Below are 19,266 nucleotides of genomic sequence, written 5' to 3' on the forward strand. Positions count from 1 at the left end.
GGGGGGGGGTCTACTATGTATTACCATGTGATATATTAAAAATATCTTTTTATATATATATATATATATATATATATATATATGGTTGACTGCTTCTAGGTATCAATTGAGGGACAGAAGACGAATATCAGATTGTGTTCCACAGGATTTTGAGCAAAGTTTATACCATAAATTTAAGCAAAATGTCTCAGAAACTGTATGTAACATATATGTCACGTCGGTCTAATGGGCTAAGTGATAGTGCTTGTGGGCACCACAATCTAGTAGAGTTTTAAGGGTTAAATCCTACATACTGAGTAGTCAGTACAATGTTGGTGTAGATTCACATTTTTTTTTTATTATAGCTTGAATAAAGCCAACAGGACTAGAATAAATAAATGGTCCAAGAAATAAAAGTCCACTTGCCTTTATTTAAGCTTTAAAAATTTTCAGTACAATGTTAGAGTGAAGCTGAAAAGTCTAATTCCAGTACTTCCAGTCTAATTTTATTCATAAAGCACATTTAAAACAACAGCATTGAACCAAAATGCTCTACTTACAATAATATTATCACAACTTTTAGTTTGTAAAGTACCAATCAATTCTATGACTGTATAATAACTTATCAAGAGCACTTATGTGGGGAAAAAAAACAGGCAAACAACAACAAAAAGTTAAAATTGCTGAATAACGGTTGTCAGCAATTGACTTCAGTTTCACCACATCTCCCCCTAATGGCTGTTTAAGGTCACTTTCCCTTGAAAGAAATTTCTCCCCAACTACAATAGCTTACATGTACATTTGTCTTTGGATTTTCAACCTCAGGAACATAAAAAGCAGGATGATTCAAAAAACTCATTTGGGGTTTTCTTGAAAATAAACTCAACCTTGTCCAAGGTCCTGCCTACCAGCAAGCACATTGTGTGGACTCAGCATAAATATGTACAGTTCAAAATGTAAATCTGTTGAGTAAGCACACTCTGGAGAGAAATGATTCAGATTCCTCAGTCATGTCAGCAGCATTTAACAGAAAGGGAGCTGAAGGCCATGCCTGATGTTCAGAAAATGCACAGCAGCTCTTCTGCTGACAGTAAAAGAAACGGAGCCTTGATCAGCAGTGCTGTGAGGAACTGCAGCAGAAACTCATCTATGTAATTGAGCACTTTCTTTTATTTATTTTGTCTGAACAGGGGGAGAGAGGTGAGCACGGACCACCAGGAAAGGGAGAACGAGGAGAAATCGGACCTGTTGGACCAAAGGTCAATAACATTCAAGTGTATTCTTGCACATATGTATGGCATCAATCAAATGAAAACTCAAGTCTGGAGCAGTTGATTTTTTTGAGCTTCCTCCTTGTTGCTTTGCTGCCATCTAGAGCATTTTTGCTTAAAGTAGAGTTTTTTACTTGATAAAGTAAGATACATTCTCTTATTGAGGTTCATTCAAATTCAGTGCAAGGCAAATCTGTTTATATAGCACATTTCATACATAAAGCAACCCAATGTTTGTCAAACTTGTGCTTTTCTCAACAAAGAAAGCTGGCTAAACCATTATGGCCAGTGATAAGTTCATGACTTTCTCAGAAGTCTTCTTAAAGTAAACCATATATAAATGAGTTTACCATTGTTTATGTCTGCCACTGACCCTGCAGGTTGCTTGAGCTCCAATCTAAACTTAGACGGTGCAGAGATCTGCTTCACACCCTATCAGAAGCCCAACAAGTGAAGTCCTGGCTTTGTCAGTGACAGAGTTCAAATAAACACTTTCTTCGTGCTTGGCAGCTTGGCATATTAAAAGCTGGCTATTTTTGTGAAGCTGACTGTGTTGGTCCCTCAGGAAAAGTTGGAGAGGTCGACGACATTTTCCCTGTGAAATATCCATTAGAAATACACAGATTTTTTTGTAATGCGTACTGACTGAACCCATAAGGGAGTGTTTTATGTTATGTCTGGATCTCAAGTATCTAACGTTCCTTTACCATAATTACTATCAAGCCTTTGTTCTTTTAATTATCTTTACTTTCTTTGTCATGACAGGGCTCACAGGGAGAGGCTGGCATGCCGGGCCCAAAAGGGTCAAAGGTGAGCATGGCACAAATGTTTTCTTTAATTTTGTGGACAGCAATGTAATTACCAGATGCCTGGGGAAAAGACCCAGCTAGATGTATTTAGCAATGATCTTGGATTTCCACAGTCAGATTGTTACCGCTGGCTCTAACGTATTTGACTTAATCACTTGTGGGAATGTCTGTCATCAAATGATATAATCTGAAGTTAAAAACCTGCAGACAAACAGTTTACAGGTGAAAACCATCATGTCATCACGTCTGTAAATAACATTCAGTGCTAGTTGAGTCTTATTAATGATACTAATTATTCATAATAGCAGGAGTATCATTATAATGGGGTCACACTTTTTGTGATATGCACAGACAAAATTTTAACAAGAACAGAATCACGCTCGCTTGCATATTAACGCAAACATTTTTAATTTATCCATAATAAATGATGATGTAAAACAGAAGCTTGTTGCACTAGAGTGAGGTATGATGTGACAAACAGTGTTGATCCAAATTGTAATCATTCATTTCCACATATAAGAATGTAGATACATACTTTGTGTCTCCTCTCAAATTAGGGGGAGACTGGAGATAAAGGAGACTTGGGGTTGGCCGGCCCAAAGGTAAGCAATTATATCACAGATAAATGCTTTTGCTGCAACCCCTCATGCAATGTTTTTATTAAGCTGCATGCTGATCAATGCTAAAATAAAGATGCACTACAGCAATGTTAACGTAAACAAATAGATTGTACCACCAGGGGGCAGCAGTGAGACATTAGCAGTTTGCAGAGACATTGATAAAAACGTGACTTAAAAATTGACATTATGTGGATGGTGATATGCTGAAATGCAGTCCTTGTTTTTTTTACAGGGCCCTCCTGGACAAAAAGGAGACCAAGGAGCAACTGAAATTATCGACTACAATGGAAACATTCAAGAGGCCTTGCAGGTCAGACAAGTTCTTACCTAAAGCAGCATGTTTCAGTCTCCGTAACTATAGAAGAAAAGGGCCAAATAAAAACATGCTTTTTTGTTTGATGTGGCCTCTCACTTACAAGTAATTGATGAATTATTAAACCGTTGCCAAGATATACTCTCAAGTCTGCCAAGGCTTAGCAAATTTCAACTCAGATTACATTTAAATTCACATAAAAAAAAATAAAGATACTGGAGATGCAGTGGGGGGTGGATGGGTATTTAACAGGTTGCTCTGGTTGACCGAAGTGGGCCAAATGCATGCAAAAAGAATCTATTTTTTTCAAACTCTATATGAACTTACCATGTATGATACCTCACATTTTTAAATTCCTGTCAATTGTTCATTAATTTACAAGTAAAGTAGAATATCTTTAAGTTAACATGGTTCACGCTACTTTAATATAAATTAAGCATTTTGTTCTTTAAAAAAAGAACTAACTGCAGAAATGTGTTGACATAAAGATTTCTTAAATGTGACCTCTGCAATCTTATCTCCCACCTCATCCCATTTCCACTCCTTTGGCCTACAACAGAAGATAACCACTATTACAGTTACGGTAAATAGGCTCTGTGTATTCTCTGTATTGTGTCAACTTCACAAGTAATTCATCTTTGTCCTAACATGGGTTCAACCTTGTACCAACGCCAGTGTGCACTTCTCAGTTGTATCTGTGCTCCCACACCCAGCAACATGTTTGTTTGACAATGAATGAAAGAGTATTCAGCGCCTTGATTGTGTGTCTGTGAAAACAACCGTACATACCTGAGCTGCTGGTTCTCCCCTTGAAAGTCTAAACAACAGAAATTTTATTATCTTCTGTTTGTATTAGCTTTGAAAGACATATATATATATATATATATATATATATATATATATATATATATATATATATATATTATTATTTTTTTTTTTTTTTTTTTTTTGCAGTTTCTTTAATTCCTTATTAACAGATAGTATTTGGTTATGTAATAAACGACGGCAAGTTGGAGACAAGTTGTAGTTGTTTCCCTGCTTCGACACACCTGACTGAAATGAATGAGTTATTGTGTAGAATTTGACAAGAAGCTGGATCCAGTTCATTTGAATCAGGTGTATTGGAGCAGGGAAGCACCTTAAACCTTCAGGACAGAGTTTGAAAAACTGCTCCTCAGCTCTGAAGATTAGTAGAACACCAGCTGGTTAGAAAATTTGTATCACTAGCATCATTCATGATGACACACATTCTCAATCAGATTAGACCAATCTGAAAGAAGTTAGCAGGTTTAGTTTCAGGGATTCTGTTGACATTCTGATAATGCATTACATCGATTAACAAGGTTTTGAATTAGCATCTTTGACTTTGCTCTGAAATATCTTGCTTTAAATGGCGCTGGATATGTGGTTTAATTACAGCCTGGTCATGGAGCCCTTACATCCTAACATCATAATATGTAAATCTGTCACTGGTTGTATTTTTTTTTTTTTTTTTTTTTTTTATGTTTTCTCATTGTTATGGCGTTGGCATGTGTCTTTCAGTTAAGCATCTTGTTCATAGTATACAACAGACTGCTAAGTGTTTGCAAATCATTGTGATGGTTCTTTGTTATTCATCGAATGGAGTCTGCATTATTTTTACATTTGAATGCAGCTGTAGTGTATTTAAACCAGGCTTGATTGTGTAAACGTATGCAGAAATGATAGTTCATTGCATGAGTTAAAAGTTTTTAATCAAATGTCTCTGTCTTTGTCTCTGTTCAGGGTCCTCCAGGTCCGCCTGGACCAGTTGGACCACAGGGCATAAAGGTAAAAAAAAAAAGAAAGAATAAAAGTGTGTCTGTATCTTTTCTTATTTCTTGCAAACCCTGCTTCTCCTTTAAATTAAATGTCAAAGATTTTCTAATGGGTGTGATTATCACATAGACCAGCAGCTGTTGGTCATCACATATTTAATTGCCCAATGATTGTTAAATTAAACTATAACATTTTTGTAAAAAGTTGCTTTGTCTGTGGTCTCAGGGGGAACGTGGCATGCCTGGTCTCCCTGGACTTGATGGAGAAAGAGTGAGTTGATCAATCCTATCATCTACAGAGTTCTGTTTTGAATACTTTTATAAATAATATTGATTAGTTTTTTTTCGCATTTATTCAAACTACTAACAAAATAGTAGTTTAACAAGTTAAAATGGATCATATCTATCTTTGTACATCTCCTTGACTTCTCTCAGGGCTATAAAGGTTCCAAAGGTGACATGGGAATGCCCGGGGCCTCTGGGGAGAAAGGAACTACTGGTCTACCTGGCTTACCTGTAAGAACTGCACATACCCACTCAGATAAAACGTTTCTAAAAATGTATTTATCTCTGTAATCTTCAAACAAAACATCTTGTGGCACGTTTGTTCCTTAGGGTGTCAATGGAGTAAAAGGGGATAAAGGAGATTCAGGACTTCCTGGTCCTCAAGGTCCATCTGTAAGTAACGTTTATATGAACATACCATGAATATCTTCAGTTTTACTAATTATGTTCATAGCAAGTTATGCAGCTGTTTATTTTGTTCATTCAATGTGTATAAATCATATGGAAATGTATATATATTCTCAGATTATTGGGACTCCAGGGCCAGCAGGGCCCCATGGCCCCCCTGGACCTATGGTGAGTGTCTTACCCTAATGAGATTATTGTCCTGTCAGTGAATACTATGCTGTACTTACCTTAGACACTCTTAAACATAAGCCCTCTTGGTTAATGTAGAGAGGTACAGTATAATGTATCAGCACTTGTAATGTTGCTCCTTCCTGCTAGTGAACAAGCAGGTGTGTATGATTATTTTGTTGCAGGAACACAGCAACACAGTGTTCTCACTAAAATCAAAAGACTGTTAAAGCAAACACTGCAGAGTGATTTAGTTCATGTTGCTGCAAGTTTAAATTATCATGAAATATTACCAATGATAGACACACTTGAACCGTCACTTATTATCACTGAGCGTCCTAGCCTTCCAGTTTGACTTCTCTGTAATTTCTCAGCAGTGTTTGGCTCCCAGAACCCAGGGCGGCACTTCCCTTGATTCTTTGAAATCTTCCAGAGAAATGGAAAAAAATGACAGAAAAGTTATTAATCATACACCAAAAAGGGTGATGAAAAACTAATATTTTTCTGTTCTCAATATTTTTAGGGACCCCATGGCTTCCCTGGACCAAAGGTAAAGAAAGAGAACTTGCATACAAAGCTATTATTTGACAATATATCAGCATGATGTGCAATGTGTCACTAAGGAATGTGAGGAAATTAGGAAAGTGGAGGCCCCAAATAACTGTCTACAGGAGGGGAACTGGATCTGAAATTATGTCCTTAAAAAGTAGGAAAGATTCTAGCAAAGATCTGATACAGGATGTGAGAGGTTGAAAGTTTGATGAAAATATTTCTGGCTTGGCAGAATTTTACAGCACCTGATGATTCACAGATACAATAACTGGCCCTTGTTCTCTTAGGGGGAGCCCGGTTTGCATGGTATGAAGGGTATGAGAGGGGAACCAGGACACAAAGGGGACCGTGGACCATTGGGGCTCCCTGTAAGTATTGCAGAGCACCACAGGATGTTTCCAGCGTTTTCTTTTACCTGTCAGGTTTTTATACAGATTTTTTACTACTTTCACAGCCCTGTTAGATTTCTCGTTGTGCCTTAGTGTGCACACAAGAGTGTGTGTTTGTGTGTGTGTGTTTCTATAATGCCTTCTCCAGTTTCTGTCCTCATTTTCATTTTGCCTGGGCTGACTACTTTTCCAAGCTCCCTGTAACACAGTGTAATTTAGTTGTTGTGAACCCTGCCATCAACCTGTCCTAATAACAGTGTTCATCTGGTACTAATCCCGCCTTGTTCATGTCACTCATACCTCCATAACCACACAGGGAGCCTCTGGCTTGGACGGCAAGCCCGGAATTAGGGTGAGTGTCATGTGATAAAGAGGCTTCACCACCAGACATCTGTCAACTTATTTTACCCTCCATACACTCCTCTTTTCCTCATGTTTTTACTTCATGTCAACTCTTTCTATGTACCACATGGTCAACAAAAATACATACAAATAAAGTCTGATAAGTTTGAAGAAGCCAAACTGCGTTTAGTTCACAGGACAGTGAGAAAGCAAACATTTTCAAGGCTCCTGTTTTGTCCGTGTTGCATTAACTGAGCATTAACAGACACTCATACATTAACTGTGTCAGCAGTGTTTTAAGTGTCCTTTGTGGCCAATGCACGTCTGCTAGTTCTGTGTGCTGGGTGTATCTCGGACCAGATAGAAATACTGTACAATGCAGAGAATGTATTTGCTTGGAAAATATATATATATATATAAAAAAAGATGTAAGTCTGGAGATGTAAACTCACCATGGCAACGCTACACTCTGCAGGGCACTGATGGGCCTCCAGGTCCAGCTGGTCCAGCCGGTCCGAAGGGTGACATAGTAAGACTGACAAAACATTTTTTCCTTAAATCTAAGCCATTTTTATTGTAAATGTAGAATTTAAGCACTGTTAAAGTCTTGGTTTATGAAAAACTACTTTCTTTGCGACAGGGTGAGAGGGGAGCACCAGGCGAGCCAGGACCACGAGGACCTTATGGCCTACCTGTAAGTCTAACAATCATACTATTATTATTATTATTATTATTATTATTATTATTATTATTATTATTATTATTATTATTATTATTATTATTATTATATTGACAGAAGTTAAGCTTCAGCAAGTTGAAAATCTACATTAGATCCACATTTGAGGTTAAACCCATGTGGAATTTAAATAAAGAAGCATTTTTTTCTGGTTTATAAGAAGTGTCTATGTAAGGATGCTGAAGAACATAACAGCTTCAGACACCTAAATATACACTCTCAAACAGAAAAGGGGTGTTTTTTTAATAATACATACCCTTTAAAACTATTTTTAAAAAGGAAAGAAAACAGTATCTATATTCATTTTTAACATTAGTATTTGTATCACTTTATCCCCAATTTTGTAGCATTTTAATGTCCAGTTTTATATTTTGTAATTATTGTTTCTACTTAAATTTCTTAAGCATATTTGATTTTATTTCACAATTTATATGTTTTCCTTTTACTAAAAACAGAGTAAATTGCAGTTAATGTTGACATTTGTGTTTTTTTTATTGCAGGGAGCTGCTGGAACACCAGGCTTGGATGTAAGTCTGTTTAATTATTTTGCTCTCTTTTTGTGAAGGATGAAGGAGAAGTAGAAACCTAATTAAAGTAGTGCTGTCTTGTACAAGAATGCTTGACAGAAAAGCCTCAAAATGTAAAAATGTTTTAAACATACAGGAAGATTTCAGGATCAAATGCAGCAACATAAAACACTCAAGCTTCTCAGCATTATTAGTCAATTATCCCTTTATCCATCGTTATTTACTGATTAGTGCCAGCTGTGCTGCACCACTTGATACACAAAACCCTGACTTACTCCGAATTATCTTACTTTATGTAAGAAAAGTTCCACATTATCAAACTATAACAACAGATTAAGTATATACTATGCTCCTACCTGGACTAACTCACCTGAAAGCTCTTTAAATTACTCAGACTCGTCTCATGTCGTGTATTTTTGGCACAGATGACAGAGATTTCTTTATTAAAAGCAGCTCCACACCTGATGCTAATCAGCTAATTAGCTAATTAATAGAAAGAATGATGGCCTAGTGTTTACTTTAAGATTCAAACATAGCATATTTAGAACAGAAACAAAACAAAAAACAACAGATATAAAAGCAACAGTCTTTTCTGTAAGACAGCTCTTCCTTTGTGTAACATCCTTCCACTCAGTTTATATCCATTTTCACTCAACCTCTTTTCATGTTCAGTTTCTTTTCTGTTTGATCCTGATGTGTTTTGTTTAGCATTGTACAGAAGAGAAAACCGTGATCTGTCTTTGTTTAGCAAAACCAGAGTAATGAAGTGGAGTTGTACTTTTACAGGGGTTGCCAGGCTTAAGGGGAGAGAAAGGCGACATTGGGGAAAGAGGAGAAAAGGTAGATGTAGATGTGATGTAATGACTTGTTAGCACCTCTAACGTTATAGAGAACTGATGTCAATGGACAGTTTAGAGGTATTTAATAATTATGCCGTTTCTTTATAACTTCCCCCAGTTTGAGGAAATCTGGTGCTGACCACAATAAGATATTGCTGAATAAGACTAGCTTTAATTTCCATTTTTAGTCATTGCCACCCTTATGAATTTCCTTTTCTAGAAACTGTGTTTTGTATCAGTTGTCCTTTATTAATACAGCCTCTGGCAAAAATTGTGGAATCATCACTGTTGGGGAAAGTGCATTCAGATGGTTTTATGAAACAAACCACCCTCAATTTTAAGGGAAAAATAATGGAATCATAAACCAAATAAATCACCGTTATTACTGTGTTGTACTTCATCTGCCTTTTAGCTGCATGAATTTTTTAGGGTATGTTCTTTAATAATTAAAAACAACATTATTCATTAATTCAGGCTCATATAGCAAACATATCAGCTTTGCAGAATGAAACCTTGTGATGGACTATTTGTTTTCATTCTTGCATAGATTTTCAACTGAAATGAGACCGGACTGTTTGTTGGCCTTTTCAATGACTTGCCATGTCTTTCCTTAAGAAAAGCTAAATTCTCCACTTTGTAACAAGATGCCTTATCATCCTGAAAAATAACCTCAGCATCACTATGTGAAGATTTCAAGTCAGTTACATTCACCTGTGGATTTGCTGTGGAGCTGATGACTGCCATTTCCAATGGGCCTTTACTTGGCATCAATTCCTTATCATCACTTATGGAAATGTGCTTGTTTTCCTCAGGCAGTCATCTTTTCATGTTTCACTGGACCTGCACCAAGATTTATGATTCATCACTGATTATCAGTTTCATCCAATAATCCACAGTCCATCACTGTTTCCTTTAGGCGACTAGTTCCTCCAGCTGCTTTCTTACAGTTCAGTCATAAACATCGACTCCAGTTTCTGCCTATTTATTCGTCATTTGTTTGTTTCTACATTTTCTGTTTGCAAGGCATATATAGTCTAAAGTTTACTCTTCTAATGCCTTGACATCTTCCTTGGTCCTTTTAAAACACTCTCATTTTATTTGTACTTTTCCTAAGTCTTTGACACACCTGACTGGGAACAATCAGCATCTTTTGCCTCAATCCAAGTAGTATAACCTTCTTGAATGAGTTTTATAACCTAATGTTTCAACTAACAGGTCTATTGTTGAACTATGATTCCTCTCAATTTTCTAAGTTCAACAGCCCACTAATTTATTAAGCTCAAATAAATTATTTAAAATGCAGACTCATTTGCAGATTTAGACATGAAAATTAATATTACAATGACTCCATATTTTTCTGTCACAGTTGAATGATGAATTTTTATTTTTAATTAATCTGAAAAAGGATTGGAGGTATTCTTTAAAAGCTGCAATGTTAGATTATTAAATAAAACCAGACAAAAAAGGGACATAAACATCCTTGAAGTGTGATGATTTAGTTTTTTGCCTGGGGTTGTAGATAAATCAATTAACCCACTGGTTAATAGCTATGTCGTTGGATTCCAGCCGTTTCATTAAATGTCAACCCCACTTTCAAATCAGTTTTTTTTCCCCCACTTTCAAATGGTTTGCCATCTCATTCTTTCAAGTCCAAGTCCAATCTCATTTTAAGGCATCTAAAAGTGATTTCAACATATGAGCCCAAACCAGTCCATTGACAACAGGCTCTTTAAAATCACATTTGTTTTATTTTCTGTGTTTTCCATGCATGCGCATTAACGTAACACATTTCACTTCCCTCAGTTCTTGAGCCTGTTGGTTTTTTTCTTATTTATGTTTGCATTTGTTTATGTCATTCAGTGCTTACCGTATGTCTCTGACCTTGACTAACAGGTGTAATGTGTTTCTTAGATAGTGTATGTCTTTAAGAGACTGTATCCTATCCTTTGGCATTTAAAGATTTTGTATATGAACTCCTCTGTGCCAGTAGTTTTCTAAACAGAACAGATCATAGTGCAGCTCCTCTTTCAGGTATATTTACAGCTCAGTACAGAGGTTGACATACATTCATCATGGACATGGACCCTTCAATACAATTCATAACTGGGTTCTGTTTTGTACTGCCCCTACAGGTACAATTTATATGAGCATTTCCACATCAGAGTAAACATCTTCTATTTTTTGTTGATTACTTATGGTATCAGGAAGAAGGGGAGAAGGTGGGTTACATGGGTCCAGAGTTGTAATGACAGAACTTAAAAATTAGATGAGTTTAACAGCATGGGGAACGGAAGTGACTAAGCATAGGAGAATGAAGAGCTCAAGTGCCAGATAATGTGAAGGCAAAGATCTTCCTTGCTGGATTTGTGCATAAACTTTAGGGAATAGCATGAGCTAAAGTTGTAAAAGCAAGTGCAGTTACCTTCTTGACCAGTCTTCGAACGTTGTCATAGGTCATCTTGTGCTGCCTTAGCAAATATCCCACATGCACAGGGATGAGGATATATCTGTTTTTAGGGGGAATCATTAAATCCAGTATTGCCATGATGTTGCCGTCATGAAGCATGTCTGTTAACCTCTGTCAACGCTGTATTGAGCAGATTTCAAAAACAAAAGAAAAAGTATCAAAACAAAGCCTTCTTATATGTTAACATGTCTTTTTTTAAAGTGCATGCATGAAAATCGAAAATGTAAAACTGAAAATGTCTAACAATGTAATTATCTAAATCTTAATAATGATTTTAAAACATGTTTTAAAGGGATACAACTTGGATTTTTTCTGTCTCTGGAGGGGTTTTTCCCTGCAAGTCTTTCTCATCCTTTGTGCCCTTGACACCACTTAGGTGATGAAGTGTTTTCCACTCTTTCCTACCTGTTCCCTTCTTTTGTACCCTTCCTGTCCTAAGGAATGTTTTTAGAATACCCCGTGCTGCCTGATACCCCCTCCTATCTAACCTATCTGACCATGCCTCTTTACCCTTTGTGGGTTGTAGCCTCCCCTCTTTAATCCCATTAGTAGTCAGAATTGTTAAAACAAAATGACTTTAACTTGATCAAACCATTGTATTCACAGGGGGAGAAGGGAAAGAAGGGCAAAAAAGGGCCTAAGGGCGAGAAAGGAGAACAGGGTGCCCCCGGATTAGATGCACCCTGCCCATTGGTATGTCTCAACTGTGAGCTGGAAGTTGCCTACCAGTCGCGTAGAGCAGCTCCCACAAACAAGGATGAGCTCCCTGTGGGTACTCTGAGACCCAACTTCATCCCTTAAGAGGAAGAAAACTCTCAAAATAACCTGAATGCAAATTATTAATTTAAACCCTACAGACTCAGAAATCTGTAATTAAGTGCTAAAAACATGTAGTAGGACCAGATTGTGGAATCAGCAAGCTCACAGGACAGCTCCTCCTTTACCCTCCCTTTGTGTCCGTCATGAGAGACAGATGCAAGGGTTAAGGATGGTCCACCTCTCTCCCAGTAACACTCCTAGGTCATCTTTGCAAACAGGGTTTCCGGGGATTTAAGGGTGAAAAGGGGGAACCAGGGCAGCCAGGTCTGGACGGGCTGGATGCCCCATGCCAATTGGTACAGTATTTCTCTTTTTCCTAAACCTCTTATCCATGCATGTCAATCACTTTCAGCCCATTACCAAAACACCATGCATGACTTTAGAGCTTGATAACCATGAGTGAACACACCTTATTTTAATTACAATCATACTTTTCATTTATCAGTTATGAAGCATGTACACACACATAAAAACAAGCAGTTGCATACATCACTAACATCTTGACAGCAAGCAGCCTCTATTAGATAATGCATCATTCTCATTTAATTGAATAAATTCAAATAAATACAAAATGAACAAATGATACATAAATCTATCCCTCTAACTGGAACCTGTCCTTCCTTTGATTAAAACTGGAGATAAAACAAATGACTCCCTTAGCCTCCCTGCTGATTCCTCTTTGGAACATTTAATGTGATGCTAACACAGACCCCTTACTGATAAGTTAGCCATGCTGCAGGTGCATGGATCCCTCCTTCAACCTGTTAACTTTCCTGTCCCTTCCTGCTTTTGTACCAATTGGGCCAGACCAGGACAAGAAGAGGAAATAAAAGATTCAGTCAGTTACCACTGCAGTCCTCCAGTTTTCAATATGATGTTTAATAATGCCTTTCACAATGCTTTCTATTGCTGAGGCAGCTCTGTGTGATGCACGGACAGTCTGTGGGAAAAATTTGGGTAGTTAAAGTACACTGAGCATTTTATGATACCATAGAGATTGTATGTGTAGCCACTAAAATGAATAGGTAAGAAAACACTTAAATATTAAAAATGACATTTGCATTAATCCTGTTTAAGTTTTATTTCAAGCCTGATTTTGTTATAGTGTCCCTAAATCCCGTTTTATTGTTCCAGCTAAGTGCTGTTTAAAGCTTAACTGAGGGGCATCTATAATGAAATCTAACAGTACAATCATCATGATGTGCATGAGTAATATTATGCTTTGTCTAATGTGCATGAATGACAGTTCAAATTTTAAGTTTATTCAAGATTTTATTGCAGAATAACAGAAATTATAATTCGGAACTGAAACAGTCAAAATATAATGAGTAAAATGCTGTTGGATGGAGATGTAATTCAGACTTTCCATTCAGATATAACATTTTGAAACTCCATGATGATTTAGTGGTTACTTGAGTTTAATATTGCAAAATGTTTTTTCGTTTGTTTTTTCTGACCAACTAAAATTTCAACACTATGTGGAAAAGTTTAGATTTTGGCCTGTCATTCATTCTGTTCATATATATATATATATATATATATATATATATATAAATATATATTATTACTTTTATTTATAAAGGAGTGTTGATGTTAAAATCCTATTATTCCCTTTGAAAGCAGGTACAGTGAGTCAGCAGTAAATACACAAACTATTCATATTTACTTGTTTTTAATGATAACTAAACAGATAATAACTTAGACGAATAAGTTAAGCTGTCTGTCAAAAACACCAGTTTCACCAGAGTTTGTAGTGAAGTTAATGTGTCCCACTTTGAGATTTCTGCTTTTAACTGAAAGTATTTTTTAAATAATATCTAAACTGTCATGTCTTTAGGGTTGCTTATTAGCCTTTTATTCATGACATTTTAATCACTGTGTATTACACATATTATGAACAAAACTTGCGTTTCTGTCAGACTTCTTACTGTTTCTCTTCTCTAAACAGGGTCCAGATGGACTACCAATGCCTGGCTGCTGGCAGAAGGTAGGATAGGCACAGACATTATTTAGGCAGTATTAGACTTGAATAATGACACACACAGTTCATGTGTCAGATTTACAGAGTCAACAAAATGAAAAGATCTCAGTTTAGCTCTTTATTTTGCACAAAGTAAAACAGCAATTCAACATTTTGTCTTGACATTTTTTCACTTTCTTCAGACAACAATATTAAGAATCAGTGTTTTTGTTCAACACACGGTTGCTATAACTGTTAATTACTGGTAACAATAGCAAAATGGTCAAAACTTGAAACAGCAGTGGGATAACAAATACTTACTTGTGGTCATAAATACCCAAATCAAGCAGTAGAGATACTTCAGGCAGGTTTACTTACAACAATTTTTAATAAAATTCATTACAGTCACTGAAAAAGTTGCAGAGTTGGTAGTGAAAAAGTTAGAAAGGGGAAGAGTTTTGACTTATATTTTCTTTCAGACATAATTGCTTTTCATTTTCTTCACTCTGTTCCACTTTATCATAATTTTAACGCAGGTTTCAGCTTCTCTATGTTTGCATGTGTGTTTTTTTTTTTTTCCAAACTAGATGTAACAATGTTTGAGTGCTGTGTGGAAAAAAAACCCTCAAACCTGCAACTCAAAATCATGACACAATGTGAAAACATCTCCATCTTTCAGTCTCCAATCTGGTCATTCTCTCTTCTGTGTTTTTCTTGCAGTGATCGCTCTAACCCGAAACGCATGGAGTTTGTAAATAATGCTTCTTTTATGGTATTTATAGTTTTTTAAAGGAAAACCAGTCTAAAAGAAAAGAAGTTTAAGTGTACAACGATTAAAAAAAAGAGATAACCACCCCCGAGTATCATGCCCTAAGCTGCTTCTACTCACATCGCCGTGTGGAAACAAAAACGTGTGTGTCCGCTGTCTCACATCCACATTGTGGTGGAGTTCAGATCCTCGGCTGGCGGCAGAACATGTGTCTTTAGTCTTTGCATGACTCAGACTGGAGCATCGCAGCCTGACCAGATTCGCAGGGGGGTGAGAGGAGGAGGAGGATGAAGTGAAGACGTGGGGGGATCTGGACTGGCTCCCTAACACCAAACGCTAGGTGTTGTGTGTTGTTTCGTCTCAGTAAGCTCACCACCCATTTATGTGGCACTATTTTCTCAAAGACTAAAAAAAAAAAACAAGAGGAAAAGACAGTGCCAAGCTGAACCTTGCTCCCCTGACCCCTGCAAAAGCATGAGTATTGTACTATTTAAGTGTATTGTACATACATGTCACTGAAATGTGGTTGCGTCATGGCTTCTGCAGAAAACCAACACTAACAAAAATCCCCAGAGCTCTAAAAAGGTAATTTTTTGTTTCCCTTTCATCTTCCAAAGGGAGTGACACCGTGGCTGGTAGCCTGAGTATCCCAAGAGAGTAAAGCCATTGGTAATTGTTGCTTTGTTGAGGTGATGCCTGCAGAGCGTGCAGTCTCAGCAAGTTTTCACTGTTGCACTCATGAGGCTCAGCATCGTCAGTGTGGTGCCTCCAGCGGCAACATTTCTCCGGACAGGAGCGGAGAGTTGGCAGGCTCGCTGCATGGACAGGAAAATAAATCAGGCTCAAAAAGTTTTGAGTTTGGAAAGGCATGCTCAAGAACCCCTCTGAGCATGAGGAATGGATTCTGCAGGAGAGTTGCTATGAGTCTCACCGAGATCATCTGTAGCTTCTTTTCTGACAGGCAACGCTTCAAGGTCTGCTAAGACCGCTGGCAGAATGCAATCATGATTTTTCTTTATTAATTTTTTTTTCTTTCTTTTTAGCTCTGATTCTTACATTATTTGTATTTTGTGTATAATAGCCTTTTGTGCCTCAAGCTTTTATTCATTCCTTTATCAGAAATGTACAAATTTATATCATGTTGTTAACCATTTGAATGGGGTTGTGTTTGAGAAAGGGAATATCTTTTTGGGAGGCAAGTTATGAGGGCTAAAAAACATATATCATTGCTCAGTGTTTTTCATATCATTTGTTTTTCACAGAGCTAAAATACCATGTGACCCACAGCTTCAGCTGAGCATACATCCATCTTTTAATGGGTTTTTAAAAAAGAGAAAAGAAAGCTTGTGTGATGCAAATATGTTACTTTTCCCACTCAGAACATGTATGGAGTATTATTTGTGCAGTGTTATCAGTTTGCTGCATGAACAATTTAGAAAAAAAGGATTTTTTAAATATTGAAAATTCATTCAAGGAAGCACAATTGTTCTGGGGGTTTTATGTTTTTTCACTGCTTCAGAATCAGATTTAACTCAACGCTCACTTTCAGATTTGTCACATTCAGGCAGATTATGAATAACAGTCAAACCTCCACCTCTCTCTCTTACACATCATATATGGTCTTAAGTATATTGAAAACATGTTGCAAGAAAAGCTAAATTTCACAGACACCGTTAACACACCACAATCTAATTGGTGGCCAGTTATGTCACATTCCTTACCAGATGGAGCAAAAACGAATGAAGTTTCACCACAGTTGATTTATTGTTTCACGTTTCCTGTATTCAAATTGCCTTTTGACATAGTAGTCGCTATGCAAGGTAATGCCATTTTTTTTCACATAAATATGCATGAATAATTTACTGTAAGAATAGACATGAAAACATTTTGTTGTAAGGTAGAGGCAACGCAGATGGATCTGTGAGGATTTCCTTCCATATTGTTTTATTGTACAGTTCATCTCATCGTGATGAAAATGGATGCACATCTGTAAAGACTTTAATGGTGCTATCTGATAGAAGGTGACGTCTCAGTTGATGTGCTCTACTAGTGGCATAAACTACACAACAGGTTTCTTTATTGGGTTTATGTTTTAATGATTTTAAGTTTTTTTTTGTGCATATATATTTGTGTATTTGTCTCCGTATTTTTAAGTGATACATTATTTATTTTTCTATATTTCTTAAATGAAGGCATTTTTTGGTTTGGAACAGCATTCCTTTCAGCCTCTGATGTCGGTTTTGTGTTGAAATGAAGAACTCTGGGTTGTGCTAATGCATCATTAACGGTACAGTGGAAAGGAAGTTGGTTATTTACATTTTGCAGATCAGTGAGTACTCACTGAGCATTTATTTCAGCTTATAGGCCTTACCATGCCATGTGTGCATCTGTTTTTATTTAATTTTTGTGTTTTAAAAAGCTGACAATGACAGCAAAGTACTGATGGCCTGGATGTTGACAGGCCCAGCCAATGCAAGCATACATGCATACAGCCTTTCTCACACTTTCTCTTTTCTCTCTCTGTCTCTTTGCATTGAATGTAGTTTGATATATGTATAGTGGATTATTAAAGTACTGTCGACATGTGTGCTCATTTGATATAAAGTGCAATTTATACTTTGGATCATGTGTGTAGCTTAATGCAAATGCAGCTTAAAGATCACATGATGGTGATTTCTATAGCTTCATTTGATCAGTCTTGCTACCCTGTATACCACTACCTGGAAAGAAAATTATTTACCAGGAGAGAAAGAAGTATATGTAAACATGGGCCTTTAATTAAATCTTAATTTTCATGATTTTTTATTCAATTTGTCCCTTCACTCATATTTTAAAGTGTTATTTCCACTGATTTTTATTAAGTTTGTGAAAGGTGTTTTTTTTTCTTTTTGTTTTTTGTGTTTTGGTTTAAAGCCTTTGTTACAGTATTTGTTCTCACAAGGTGCTGTATCTTTAGCATGTGCAGCTAATTTTGTAATAGATTTTTTTTATTTGACTAATCTTTTTAAGGTTTGTGTTGAAGTTTTTAATTTAGTTTAATTAGCTTTTAGCAAAAGTGCCAAAATCTGAATTTCCATATTAGTATGAAGAGTTCTAGCAAGACAGAATTTGATGCCACCCATTTGCAAAATTATGGTTTGCAGTAGAGCTTTGGGTCAAGAATTCCTCTGAGGACACAGTAGAATACATTCAAGTTAGAAATTAGGTGAAGGCTAATGAAGTCACATCCACAGTGTTGTTCTGCATTCATGTAAATGACGTTAGCCTTACAAAAAAAAACTATTTTGCCACATAAGCTTGAAAATAAAATGCAGACTTTAGCACTAAAAAGAAAATAAAAAACAAAACAAAATGCAAAATCCACTTTCTGACTTACTGGAATTAAGATTTCATTTTATAATTGTGATTTCTGGTCTACATTTGTATAACTTCTTTTCTGCCCACTTCATTCACACAAATTTCTTTGATGACCTTTATGTCCACACTCTGTATTTCAAGTTGACATTTCATACGACTGTACTGTTGGAGCCAAATAAACAGTCTTTCAAAAACACCATGTTTGTCTTTCTTGGTGGTTTTCACTCAGTTTTCTCTTAATTTATTCAGCCTGAAAACTACTCTGACCTCATGCTTTAACTCCATTTAATTAGTTCATTTGCATCCGTTTTTGCTTTTCATGCATGTAATAAATTCCAACATAAAGTTGGAAAGTGAAGCAGTTCCCTCTCAACATGTAAGTATTTTTCTGGCATTGATCATAACAAACACTTCATAGCTAATCATATTGTAATACTAATACTGTTATTACTAATGTTCAATTAAAATAAAGATAATGGTAATCATTTTACATTTCAGCTGCTGTGCTTGGACTGTTGGACTATACAATTTATACCCAACTTGGGGAGACTGTCGTTACAGCAACAGTTTCATTCTATTGTGTGTGTGTATGTATATATATATATATATATATATATATATACAAAAGCTTTGCAAAGAGGTCTCTGAGACAGTGTAAAACAATGGCTGGTGTGGCATGTATGGAGCACCATAACCAGGTAGCTTTGAAGTACCTGGGTCAAGATGGGAGACACCACCAAAGATGTTGGAGAATGATAGAAAAAAAATCCTGTGAGACTTACCTATGAGACCAGATCCATACTGATAAACTGATTATGGATAACTGACTAGACATTGCATCTATTGACAAGCTGCAGAAG

At 36.5% G+C, this 19,266-nt stretch overlaps 1 protein-coding gene across 13 annotated transcripts in view; it reads left to right on the forward strand.

Annotated features, from left to right (window-relative positions):
• The window catches only part of LOC121640614 (collagen alpha-1(XXV) chain), a 164,390-nt gene extending 145,788 nt beyond the window's left edge, over nucleotides 1-18,602 (forward strand). For 3 of the 13 annotated variants that reach the window (XM_041986389.1, XM_041986386.1, XM_041986394.1), the window contains 20 exons: nucleotides 1,170-1,238; nucleotides 2,016-2,060; nucleotides 2,617-2,661; nucleotides 2,912-2,989; nucleotides 3,552-3,575; nucleotides 4,757-4,801; nucleotides 5,015-5,059; nucleotides 5,224-5,304; nucleotides 5,404-5,466; nucleotides 5,599-5,649; nucleotides 6,173-6,199; nucleotides 6,489-6,569; nucleotides 6,907-6,942; nucleotides 7,408-7,461; nucleotides 7,573-7,626; nucleotides 8,169-8,195; nucleotides 8,982-9,035; nucleotides 12,108-12,194; nucleotides 14,269-14,307; nucleotides 15,667-18,602. In XM_041986389.1, the coding sequence (XP_041842323.1) occupies nucleotides 1,170-1,238; nucleotides 2,016-2,060; nucleotides 2,617-2,661; nucleotides 2,912-2,989; nucleotides 3,552-3,575; nucleotides 4,757-4,801; nucleotides 5,015-5,059; nucleotides 5,224-5,304; nucleotides 5,404-5,466; nucleotides 5,599-5,649; nucleotides 6,173-6,199; nucleotides 6,489-6,569; nucleotides 6,907-6,942; nucleotides 7,408-7,461; nucleotides 7,573-7,626; nucleotides 8,169-8,195; nucleotides 8,982-9,035; nucleotides 12,108-12,194; nucleotides 14,269-14,307; nucleotides 15,667-15,693 (1,032 nt within the window). In that variant the 3' untranslated portion in view covers nucleotides 15,694-18,602. Of the gene's footprint in view, nucleotides 1-1,169; nucleotides 1,239-2,015; nucleotides 2,061-2,616; nucleotides 2,662-2,911; nucleotides 2,990-3,551; nucleotides 3,576-4,756; nucleotides 4,802-5,014; nucleotides 5,060-5,223; nucleotides 5,305-5,403; nucleotides 5,467-5,598; nucleotides 5,650-6,172; nucleotides 6,200-6,488; nucleotides 6,570-6,906; nucleotides 6,943-7,407; nucleotides 7,462-7,572; nucleotides 7,627-8,168; nucleotides 8,196-8,981; nucleotides 9,036-12,107; nucleotides 12,195-12,509; nucleotides 12,617-14,268; nucleotides 14,308-15,000 lie in introns of those variants that run through there. The other 10 variants (XM_041986390.1, XM_041986392.1, XM_041986388.1 and 7 more) reach the window with 10 other exon arrangements.
• Nucleotides 18,603-19,266: the final 664 nt, after the last annotated feature.

This window comes from Melanotaenia boesemani, chromosome 5 (assembly GCF_017639745.1).
Source record: "Melanotaenia boesemani isolate fMelBoe1 chromosome 5, fMelBoe1.pri, whole genome shotgun sequence".
Lineage (NCBI taxonomy): Eukaryota > Metazoa > Chordata > Actinopteri > Atheriniformes > Melanotaeniidae > Melanotaenia > Melanotaenia boesemani.